This window comes from Brassica napus, chromosome C8, assembly GCF_020379485.1.
Source record: "Brassica napus cultivar Da-Ae chromosome C8, Da-Ae, whole genome shotgun sequence".
Lineage (NCBI taxonomy): Eukaryota > Viridiplantae > Streptophyta > Magnoliopsida > Brassicales > Brassicaceae > Brassica > Brassica napus.
In genome coordinates, this window is record NC_063451.1 from 19361425 (window position 1) to 19374089 (window position 12665).

At 35.6% G+C, this 12665-nt stretch overlaps 2 protein-coding genes across 2 annotated transcripts; both read right to left on the reverse strand.

Moving 5' to 3' along the window:
* Positions 1 to 3563: 3563 nt before the first annotated feature.
* LOC111208948 lies at positions 3564 to 4727 on the reverse strand. The gene has a single exon (XM_022708619.2). The coding sequence runs from the start codon at positions 4725 to 4727 to the stop codon at positions 3639 to 3641; it is 1089 nt and encodes a 362-aa protein (XP_022564340.1). The 3' UTR covers positions 3564 to 3638.
* Positions 4728 to 9464: 4737 nt separating this feature from the next.
* LOC106414572 lies at positions 9465 to 12389 on the reverse strand. The gene has a single exon (XM_013855205.3). The coding sequence runs from the start codon at positions 11404 to 11406 to the stop codon at positions 10060 to 10062; it is 1347 nt and encodes a 448-aa protein (XP_013710659.2). The 5' UTR covers positions 11407 to 12389; the 3' UTR covers positions 9465 to 10059.
* Between the last annotated feature and the right edge of the window lie 276 nt (positions 12390 to 12665).

A 12665-nucleotide genomic window follows, 5' to 3' on the forward strand; every position in this document is an offset into this window, starting at 1 on the left:
TCCTCTTCCAAGTCTCCATGTAGAAATGCATTATGTACATCCATCTGGTGTACCTCCCATTGTTTAATAGCAGCAATCTGAAGTAGAAGACGAACAGAAGTAGGCTTAGTAACAGGAGCAAAAGTGTCTTTGTAGTCGATGCCCTGTTTTTGACGATTGCCACAAGCAACCAGGCGAGACTTGCGACGCCCCAGCTTACCGTTCGATAGGTATTTGTTTTTGTATATCCATTGGCTGTAGATGACCTTCTTGCCTGGTGGTAAAGTAGTGACGTCCCAAGTTCCATTGAGAACGTGAGCGTCGTGTTCATCAGTCATAGAGTCTCTCCACACCTTTTGAGTGACTGCTTCTTTATAGGACTTAGGTTCATCTTCTGTTATTAGAGCTGCTAAAAAAGCTTTGTGGTTTGGAGAGTAAGAGGCGTCAGACAAATAGCGAGAGATAGGATACATAGTGTTACCTGAGACCGTAGTAGAAGGACTAGGACTTGAGCCAGAAGAGTTAGAGAGGAGTGTATTATTCGCGTGAGCAGAGTGTGTGACGTAATTCTTGAGCAGCACGGAAGGTTCTCGAACGCGATGGCCACGACCTAGCAGTTCAGGTAGACCTGGAGATGTCAGTTCAGGAGGTTCTTTGTTGAGTAGTTGGGTTGGTGGAGGTGGGAGTGATGTGGTTGGAGTGGCAGAGGGTAAGATAGTAGTAGCGGGTGAGTTGATGGAAGAGGGTAGAGTCACAGGAGGAGTAGTTGTAGGAGTTTCCAGAGGCGGAATTGTCTCTGGTTGTGTAACGGTAGGAGTGTCATTGTTTGTAGGAAGAGAAGGCAACACGGTAGGGATTAAAGGAAGGGAGCTAACTGATACGTAATCATCGTGAGCAATGTCAGGTTGATGGAGTTGATCCGTATCGTGTGGTAGACCAGGAAACGTGTCTTCACAAAAGATAACATCACGACTCGTAAAGAATTCATTGGCGTCAATATCGTAGAGATTCCAGGCTTTCTTGCCGTATGGATACCCTACAAACAAGCACTTGCGGCTGCGGTCCCCAAACTTGTCTTTGTCGCGATGTCGTCGGTGCGCGTAACACAAACAACCAAACACTCGCAGAGAACCAAACGAGGGAGGAGAACCGTGTAGTACCTCGTAAGGTGTCTTGCCATTCAGTACCGGAGTTGGGGTTCTATTAATCAAGTGTGCAGCTGTTAGTACGCTCTCGCCCCAAAACGTAGTAGGAAGGTTCGCTTGAAACAGACAAGCTCTAGCAACATTCAAGAGATGGCGATGTTTGCGCTCCACGCGACCATTCTGTTGAGGAGTGTCGACGCATGATGTCTGATGTAAAATACCCTGTTGCCGAAAGTATTGTTTTAGAGTCATGAACTCAGATCCATTGTCTGTGCGGAAAGTCTGCACGGGAAATCGAAATTGTCTTACGGTCATGGAGCAGAAGTTCTTGAGTAATGATGCAACTTCAGATTTTTCTAGCATTAGATGAATCCAAACGGCTCTAGAGTAGTCGTCAACTAGTGTTAGAAAGTAAACTGCTCCACAAGACGAAGGTGTCCGATAAGGACCCCAAACATCACAATGAACTAAAGCAAAGGGTGCAGACGCTTTATTAAAACTCTCAGAAAAAACTTCACGTGTTTGTTTAGCACGAAAACATACATCACACGAGTGTGTGTGTTGAAAATCAAACTGAAAATCGTCTAAGGAAGATAACACTTTAGCAGAAGGATGTCCAAGTCGTCGGTGCCACAAAACTGAAGAAGCAGGTGTCCTAGTCTGTCCAGTCTTGTTTGCCCGTGCCACTGTCACCCCCGAGAAATAATACACACCCTCTCGCACTTCACCGGCTCCAATCAGAGTCCTCGTAAAACGGTCCTGCAAAACACAAAGTGTATCAGTAAAAATCGCGATGCATCCGGTTTGTTTAAGAAGCTTAGAGACTGAGATAAGTGTGCAGTTGAAGTCAGGAACGTAGAGAACGTCAGTAAGAAAATAATCGGAGCTTAAGTATAATGTTCCAGTTTTGGTTGCCCGAGAGGCTTGTCCGTTTGGGAACGTGACAGCGGATGGAATGATATCGTGAATGTCTTGTAGTAAGGACAGATCACCAGTCATGTGATGTGAAGCCCCTGTATCAATGATAACATCATGTAAAGTAGTTTTACCAGTCATTTTATCTGTAGATAGTTGAGACTGTTGGTTTTGTAGAAGATTGATGAGTGCTGTGATTTGATCCGAATGTAGCATGTTTGTAGTTGTTGTGGTACGAGAGGCATTGGCTCGGCCACGTCCGCGACCACGACTGCCTCCACGACCACGTTGAGCAGATGTAGAAGATTGTCCCGAGCGTTGTTGTTGTTCGTTGAACCAGTCGGGATAACCGTGAAGAAGAAAGCACTCTGAAGCTTCATGTCCTTTGCGGTTGCAGTGAGTGCAAAAGCGATTTGGATCACGGCTCCGGAATGAGTTAGCAGCAGCAACAGTCGGAGAAGTAGTGTGAACAGGGGACTCTGTTTTAGCAGAGAATCCCACGAGATCATGTTTTAACTCAGTAATGCGCACGGTCTGGAGAAGCTGTTCAGCCCGTATCACCCTAGAGTAAACAAGATTCAAGTCAGGTAGTGGTTCCTCATCGATGATCTGTGATCGAATGGAAGAGAAACGAGACTCGTCAAGTCCAAATAGGAACTTGTGAACTTTGGCATCTTCCTTTTCCTTCTCGATAATTGAAGAAGCATCACAAGTACACGACAAAGTTGGTTGAAAACTTTGTAGTTCCTCCCAAAGCTTAGATAAGCGGCCATAGTAGTCGAGAACGGTCTGTCCGTTTTGCTTACAGTTGGTGATCTCATCCTGTATAAGATGCTTGCGGACTCCGTTTTTGATAAAAAATCTGCGTTTGAGAGACTCCCAAAGTTGAATCGCATCTGGCGTGTGACTCACGGTAGAACGAACTAGCGGATCGATGGAGGTGCGCATCCAGCCAACTATCATAGAATTAACAGCGGTCCAACGAGACAAGTCGGGATTTGTAGATGGTTTCTGAACTGTTCCATCAATAAACTCAATCTTCTGTTTCGCTTATAGAGAATTCCAGAATTCAGTTGCCCATTCTGAATAATTATCTCCTTTAAGAATCACCGGCGTAATCAAAGCGCCTGGATTGTCGGAGGGATGTAGAGAGTAGGGCGTTACTTGATTTGTAGAGGTAGTAGAAGGAGACGTAGTCTCAGAAGTAGAACTTGTAGAATCCATGATCGATTAATTGTCAATCACGGCAAAGAATATGCGGAAGTGTTTTTAGGTTTCAAGAGATCGTTAGTGCTCTGATACCATGTAATGATAATAATATGAAGAAAGCGTGTATGTATTCATTCATTAGGAGAAGTATATATACAAGGTAAACTTAGTAGATAACTATAAACAACTCCTAATCATTATCCTAATATTAACATGTCATTATCTCTATAGATACACTTCTGGTCGTGGATTGCGGCTGTGCTTGTGACGGCTTTTGAAGTGGTCTCGGGAACTGATGTTGTGGTAGTGGTGTGGTGAATGTTGTTGGTATCCATTTGACTGATATGGATGTGAATATGTATCATGTTGTGGTCTAGACTACTGCGAGTTCTATGGTGGTGGTTGGGATTGTTGTTGTTGTGTCTGATATGAGACGGGTAGACGGTTTGTGGATGGTGATGGCTTGAGAAGTGTAACCTGCTCCGCAAGAAACCTATAAGCAAAGCTCAACGTTCCTTTTTTGCCATACGAACCTGAAACACTCTCGGTCACTAACATCATATCGTTACTATCACTATCACCGTTTGTTAACGGCGGTTTCAAACGTAAAAGCTCCTGGATCGAGACGTTGACATGTCCTATTTGCTTGTCTCCCAAGAAAGGTCGGAGACTCATCAGTTCAACGAATAGCGTCAAACTCCCGTCTCTAGCTAACGGCTCGTCGAGGGAGAACTCAACGGCGTGGTCCCACTTTGGGTTTTGATAGGCGCAGAAAACAGCAGGCGTACTGCTCTTATGCTTAACACTTTTCTTACCGTCACGGATTGTAACCAAAGCATATACGTCCATCTCGTCGAGGATATTGGTGACTTTCTCTATATCCTTAGCACATTTGATCACGAGCTCTAAGGTTAGTTTTGTCACCGTGGTGGTATGTAACTGAGGTGAATATATGACTGGCTGACATGATCCCGTTGGACCCGGATTTGGATAAATATCTTTAACCGAGTTGAACCGGCATGAGAAGCTCAGCTTTGCATTTCGTTTTGCTTCCTCTATGGTTTTGATAGGATAAGTCACCAACTTCATTTTATTGACGTCACCGTTAGCAAATGGTGGAAGCGGATTGTAGGCAAGAAGCTCTTGGAGAGACACGCTGACTTCTCCCAAGTAAAGATCGTCCTCTCCTTCGAGCCAATAGCTATATAACTTGACGTTAACGGTCAATAGGCCTTCACCAGCTGCTTTCTCGTTGACGGAGAACTTAACGGTGTGACTCCAAGTCGGGTTGCAACCACCATCGTAGTCAATGGGTGTTTTGGCCGCTTGTTTCGTTTGAGTATAGTCGTCTTTCATTGAAACGACGGCGTACACGTCCATCTTGTCCTTACCATCGATATATCTGACATCATTGGCTGATATGATTTTGAGCTCAAGAGTTTGGTTCTCTATCGCTTTTTGCAACCGTCGTGAAGTCATTTTAGAGAAAAGCTGCTCAAGAGTTGGTTTCTCTATCGTTTTCTGCCACCTTTGAGAAGACACTTTCGAGAAAAGCTGCTCAAGACTTGGGTTCTCTATCGTGTTTTGCCACCGTTGGGAAGCCATTTTCGAGAAAAGCTGCTCAAGAGTTTGGGGCTCTGTCGTTTTTTGCCACCTTTGAGAAGACATTTTTGAGAAAAGCTGTTCAAGACTTGGGTTCTCTATCGTGTTTTGCCACTGTCGGGAAGCCATTTTCAAGAAAAGCTGCTCAAGACTTGGGTTCTCTGTCGTTTTTTGCGACCGTTGGGAAGACATTTTCGAGAAAAGCTAGTCGCGTCCTGTCTTGTCTCGAAGTAGGACAAAGGTATACAAAATACACAACTGCATGGACAGTTTCTGATGTTACCATATTATAAAAAGATAAGATAACATGTATGTCACTACTCCAGAAATGTTAGTGTATATATACATCAAACTGGCCTTTAATAAACAAATTAACAAACAGCATGTTTTAGGTAGATATCTTATTAAAATAGGCTGAAAAAATCTTCAATTGCATGTAGCAGTGCGGCCCATAGTTCATATACTATGGAACTAGTAGAGTTCAGCAAATACATTAAGGTGAGTGTATTCAAATAGGTATTTGAAATGATTTATATTAAAATGACAAATCTACTGTTATTCAAACATGAATTTAAAAAAATACTTTAAAGTCTAGTGTTATTGAACTTTTCATTTCATAAAACACTCTGAAATCAATTGTTATTGAACAATATTTAAGTTGGAGATTTTAGAGTACTTTAAGTGTTTCTAGAGTGTTTGAAGAGAGTTCCTTAGTTATAAAAATAAAAATTCAAATCTCATTGTTTTAGATGAGATTCTAGAATGTTTTAATAAAAATCACACCAAATTTTCCAATTCCCCTGCGATCATCAACAAAATCTTTAAAAGTCAAATCACTTTAAATTACATATTCAATACACCCTCCTAAAACATTTTATACTTCACGTTCAGAGCCGTAAATCATGCCATGTTGAGAAAATACAAAACCAAGAAGAAAATTAAAAGTAAATATCTTTCATGATAAAATCCTCACAATTTATTTTAATATAATCACCGGTAGACATGTAACCTAGTGGTTTATACGAGTGAAATGTATGCTTCTGAAAAAATCCCCTAAACATTATTTATCTACTTTTTTCAAACTTTCTTATTTGTCATTACCATATTTATTTTAAAATGATGATATAGTTTATTGAAAATATGATTTTTTTGTATTTTATTAATTTAATATACAATATTTTGTGACAAAATTTAATCTTTGATAAAATTGTTAAATAATACGTTAATTTTAGTGACAACCATAAATATAACTGTTATTTAAATTCAAGAAAACAATATAATGCAAGTAAAACATTTTTCAAATAAAAAAAACAATAATGAATTCTCCATATTTCAATGGTTTGATAAAATGTTTATGTTTCTACATTAAAAGTGCTTGAGTTTCAAATTTTTAGAAAAAGAACTATGCAAATTAATGGAAAAATACTTACATCAGATCTTCTAACATCATATAAAGATTTCCGTAATGTGTGGATCATATAAGTTAACTTAGGTGACTTAATCAAACATGAATTTTTATAAGGAATGTAAAATTATTGGCGGCTAAATCATTTATACTGATAATTTTTACAGTTTGTAGTAATATAATTTAAAAGCGTTAAAAAATTATAATAGACAATAAAATATTATTGTGTTCCCGTGAGGACCAGGTCCAAATCAAATAGACGTCGTGTATAATTTACCGCGGGTATTTATAAGTTCAACATACACTTTTAGAATTTGGTAAACTTTCTATAGTATTCGAAATGATGTATAATCCCCATATATCCTCTATATATTAATTGAGAAGCATTTGAAAAATTAAAACCTTAATTTTGTATTAATTAAAAAAAACCTCAAATCCTAGGTAGCACTCTAAATGCTTTTTAAATACCATTTCAAAGAATTTTACGGCATCTAATATAAAGTACAGTTTAATCTAACGGTGTCATATTATTTCATAATTATATAACACTAGAGAACATTATATTAACCTAAAATATATGAAGTGTGTATTCTTTCCTTAAATAAAAGCTACGGAATTACCTAATATGATTTACATATATATGGCAATTAATGATTATGAATAATAAAGATTTGATAACAATTTTTGCATCCTTCTTCATTTTTGTTTAAATTTATATTATTAAAAAAAATTAAACAATCACATTAACCATATAATAAAAAAATTAGATTTTTTCTTATATGTTATATTTTGAATTTTTTAAAATGACTTTAAATTACAAAAATGAGGAAACCTTATATGTTATATTTTATATTTTTTTAAACGATTTTAAAATAAAAAAATGAGGACACCTTATATGTTATATTTTTCTTATATGTTAGAATTTTCTTATATGTTATAATTTGAATTTTTCTAAACCGACTTTAAATTACAAAAATGTAAGTTTTCCTTAAGTAAACGACTAAAAACATTAAAATGACATGCATCAATTCGATGGTTGATTTGAAAGCTTTCAAAACCATATTGAAGATAAAAGTCAAAATAATTTAACTGTGGAAACAATATTGTTTACTTTTTTTCAAGAATGTGTTGGATGGAAAAATTAAGGTTTTTATGTCATAATTTGTTTAATGTTCACTAGAGAACATTATATTAACCTAAAATATAAGAAGTGTGTATTCTTTCCTTAAATAAAAGTTACAGAATTACCTAATATGATTTACATATATATGACAATTAATGATTATGAATAATAAAGATTTGATAACAATTTTTGCATCCTTCTTCATTTTTGTTTAATTTAATATTTTTTTGAAAAAATAAACAATCACATTAACCATATAATAAAAAAATTAGATGTTTTCTTATATGTTATATTTTGAATTTTTTAAAATGATTTTAACAAAAATGAGGAAACCTTATATGTTATATATTATTTTTAAACGACTTTAAAATACAAAAATGAGGACACTTTATCTGTTATATCTTTCTTATATGTTATATTTTTCTTATATGTTATATTCTGAATTTTTTAAAACGACTTTAAATTACAAAAATGTAAGTTTTCCTTAAGTATACGACTAAAAACATTAAAATGACATGTATCAGTTCGATGGTTGATTTAAAAGCTTTCAAAACCATATGTAAGATAAAAGTCAAAATAATTCAACTGTGAAAACAATACTGTTCACTTTTTCAAGAATGTGTTCGATGGGAAAAATAAGGTTTTTATGTCATAATTTGTTTAATGTCCACTAGAGAACATTATATTAACCTAAAATATAAGAAGTGTGTATTCTTTCCCTAAATTAAAGCTACGAAATTACCTAATACTATTTACATATATATGACAATTAATGATTATGAATAATAAAGATTTGATAATAATTTTTGCATCCTTCTTCATTTTGTTTAATTTTATATTATTAAAAAAAATAAACAATCACATTAACCATATAATAAAAAAATTAGATTTTTTCTTATATGTTATATTTTGAATTTTTTAAAATGACTTTAAATTACAAAAATGAGGAAACCTTATATGTTATTTTTTTTAAACGACTTTAAAATACAAAAATGAGGACACCTTATATGTTATATTTTTCTTATATGTTAGATTTTTTCTTATATGTTATATTTTGAATTTTTTAAAACGACTTTAAATTACAAAAATGTAAGTTTTCCTTAAGTATACGACTAAAAACATTAAAATGACTTGTATCAATTCGATGGTTGATTTGAAAACTTTCAAAACCATATGGAAGATAAAAGTCAAAATAATTCAACTGAGAAAACAATACTGTTCACTTTTTTCAAGAATGTGTTCGATGGAAAAAATAAGGTTTTTATGTCATAATTTGTTTAATGTCCAATCCGATCAACCCATGATGTATTAATTATAGTTTTGTTCCATTATTTTTAATAAAAATTGATCCGATCCATCGGAAAGAAATTATATAATAACAACAAAAAATATTTTATATATATAAATAAAATGATCAAATATATAATAGAAACTATCGATAATATATACAAATAAACTCACCATGCGCAAGGCGCAGGTCTTATCCTAGTATCTTATCTATTAAAATAGAACTCATGACTTAGTTCATGTGTGATTTTTTTATTTGGACCACCCCTTAGAAAGTTGTTTAAATTATATTTTTATAAATATATGAATTATTTTTAATTATTCTAAAACAAAAATCAAATAAATATTCCTATATTTTCTCTGAAATTGTATATGAATAAAATCTTTTCATATCTTCTTATTTACAATATAAATATATTATTCATTTTCATTAAAATAAACCTTTTAAATATTTAATTAATTTCGTATTTATTTAGATAAATGTAAATTTCATTTTTCACCTAATATTTTTTATAAAATATTTGTTAATTTCGTGTTTATTTAAAAATTTAATGTATATTTCATTTTCAATAAAAAAATTTTAAATATCTAATTAATTTTTTAATTATAACTAAAATCATGTATAATTTTGTATTAAATTTGTGATATTAATTTAATATAATACTTTTCAATTAAAATTTTGATTATTTACCAATAATATATTTCAATTCAGAATTTTGTATCACATAATATAAAATATGCTATCACTGAAAATTAAAAAAAAAAAGTTTATTGTATGTGTACTATAAAATTGTTGTATTTTAAAATATTATATCAAACAATATAATTGTAAATATTACAATTAGTCACGTAAAACAAATAATTATGTGTGTACAAATAAAAATAATCATCCGCACGGTTCAATATCTATTACATAGTATAGCTGGATCAAGTCTGTGGACATTTAAATTTCTTCTCGAAAGTGATAATATGCATGCCCTAAGAGGGCCCACTTCAAAGTTTTATTTTACATTATACAGTAATAATAATATTAAAAAGTGCATCATGAAAAATGTCAGATGCGGCTCCGTGCCTGTTCGAGTGGTTTGACACTATTACTCATACGAATAGTTCCACACAAACAAAAGGAAAGAGAGCAAGAAAATGACCAACATAGACTTCATATATTAAAAAATGAAAGTGAAAAGATAAAGCAGGAAATGTCAAAATATATCATGAAAAAAGAGTGATGGAAAATTTCTCTTGGCAAATATTAAGTTTCAAGATAATGGAGAGAGGAACAACACAAATCAACTGAAAGTAAAAGAAGGAAAATTGGTCCAAGCATTTAAAAATACATATCAAACTTAGATCATTTTATTTTCCACGCAATAATTAAGACGAGTACAACAAGTTTATGCTTCTTGTGTATCCGGCATTGACTGAGAGAACGGCTGCTGAGTCAGTGGCTTAAGCTGCGAATGTTGCGGTGGTGGCTGCGGATTTCGTGGTGAATATTGTTGATATCCATGTGATTGATATTGAGGCGACATATATATTGGTACTAGTCCGTTACCCTGCCCGGCATTTTTACCTTGTTGAACAGTCACATAACTTGAGGTCAACTGTATCGGATCTGATGACGCGTATGAATGAGGCGAGACCGGTAGATACATGATATATGGTTGGGATGTTGTCGACGGTGTTGGAACCGTTGAAACCCTAAGTTGTTCCGCAAGAAATCTATACGTGAAGTTCACGACACCTTTTTTCCCATAAGGACCCGTCAAAGCGTGCGTTTCCAGCTTCATACCGTTAGCATCACCACTGGCTGGAGGGTTTGAGCCTAATAGTTGTTCCATTGGAAGTCTGACGAATCCGATTTCCTTATCACCAAGAAAAGGCCTGTGGCTCATCAGTTCCACCAGGAGCATTAAACGCCCTTCTTGAGCTAACTTCTCATCGAGTGAAAACTTAATCGTCTGGTTCCATTTAGGGTTTGTATTTGCGGAGAAAGCGACAGGGGTATTGATCCTGTCCTTAACTTTCCTGTCTTTAAGGATCGCAACTGAAGCATATACGTCCATAGCCGAGAAGGCGTTAACATCTTCAATGTCTTTGGCAAACTTGATCACAATCTCAAGGATCAGTTTGGTCGTGGTGGTTTGAAACCGAGGGGAAAATACGACAGGCTGACCTGGTATTACTTGTTCCGGGTTTGGATAAACGGGTTGACCAATCGAGAGGGAATGATCCTGAGGTACAGGAGGACACGAATCATCAACCGGCAGTGGTTTAAACCGGTACAAGAGGCACAACCTTGCGTTGGTACTTCCTTCCTCTGTGACTTTGATAGGGCAAGTCATAGACTTCATTTTATGGACGTTACCGTTTCCAAACGGCCGTGGATCTGAGGCAAAAAGTTCCTGAACCGAGACGTTGACTTCTCCTAGATAAAGGTCTTCCTTCCGTTCGAGCAAATAGCTAAATAACTCGACCTTGAGGGTTAACCGGCCTTCACGGCCTGCTTCTTCGTTGCAGGGAAACTTAACGGTGTGATTCCACGTCGGATTCAAACCACCGTCGTAGTCGATGGGTGTTTTGGCCGTTTGTGTCTTGTGAGTACCTTCGCCGTGAATTGAAACGACGGCGTATACGTCCATCTTGTCAGTGGCATCGACATGGCTGAGGTCGCTGGCTGATACAATTTTGAGCTCAAGAACTGGGTTCTCTATGGCTCTTTGCAACTCTGAACAAGCCATTTTTAGAATGTCTTGCCTTTTACTATCTTCACAAGATATATACAAGTTTTCGTGTGGACAATCTTCTATAATTAAAATGTTATAAAACTATAGAAAGATAACATGGATGGCATGAAGATGCAAGTGGAGCTTGTAGATTTCAATAGTCTTCCGTGACTAACTAGACGACGAAGTCATTGATGATGTATGCATTAGTCGTTACTACATAAGGCATGCAGAGTGGTGGATTACCATGTGGGATGCAAGATATGCTGAGATGGAGAAGGATAAACTGAGAGTTTATATCTTGACGTAGTCGTTGAAGTAGTTGTTGAAGCAGTGTGTGTCAGATAGTGAACCAGGAGGCATGCAGAGTGGTGGAGACCAGGTGGATGCAAGATGCTGAGCTGGCGTGGGATCAAGTTTATACCGTGGAGAAAAGACAAAAGATAAACTTGTGGAGCAAATTTATGCCTTGAAGAATAAGTGCATTTCAAGAAAAGGAAAATGTACTTATTGATATGGAAGTTGTCCATATTCATGTTCATTGGAGACTAGAGTTTCAGGAACATGGGGATCACTATAAAAGAGCTATGGAGTCGTGTGTATTCCATAAGACACTGGCTATTATTATAGAGGAAGTGTGAAAATCTCTTAGAGGTGTTCTTGGGTCGTGCTGAAGCAGTTTCTGAAGTACTGACGACAGAGAGACAAGTTTGGGTAGATTAGGAATCTTTAGTAGCAGCTGTTAGGGTGTTAACAGACTGTGTAAAGCTGATAAATAAGTCTTGTAATAAATTGTTTAGGCGATTTCTAATAAAGCAATAGTTGGTTGTTTGTATCTATTTTGTCTCTTGATTTATCTTCTGCATTACTCAATTGTGGTGTCATCTTTGCACGGCATATCTCGAGTCAAAGTTAGTTTTATATATACCAAATTATAGAAAGATAGACACTATGTCCATGTTGTACCCTTGTAGGATACATCATACATATCGTCTTATCACGCACCAAATTCTTGTCAAACACTTCTACCAACATATGTTCTAAGAAAGAGTTCGGATAAGTAACGGTAACTGAATAAATGAGCTATCTTCTTGCAAAGAGTTCAACAAATGTATTAAAACATATAGATGTGCCACGAACATATATCTATCTCAAATATGCGAATATTTAGACAACTTTCCAAGGAAATATAGTAAACATGTCTATGTCGAGTGCTGTCCCACTAGCACAATTTCATACATCCAGGAACAGATGTATAAGACTTGGTATTTGGG

Coding starts and splice junctions, on each gene's coding strand:
- LOC111208948 (XM_022708619.2), bottom strand. CDS start 4,727: ATGACTTCACGACGGTTGCAAAAAGCGATAGAGAACCAAACTCTTGAG.
- LOC106414572 (XM_013855205.3), bottom strand. CDS start 11,406: ATGGCTTGTTCAGAGTTGCAAAGAGCCATAGAGAACCCAGTTCTTGAG.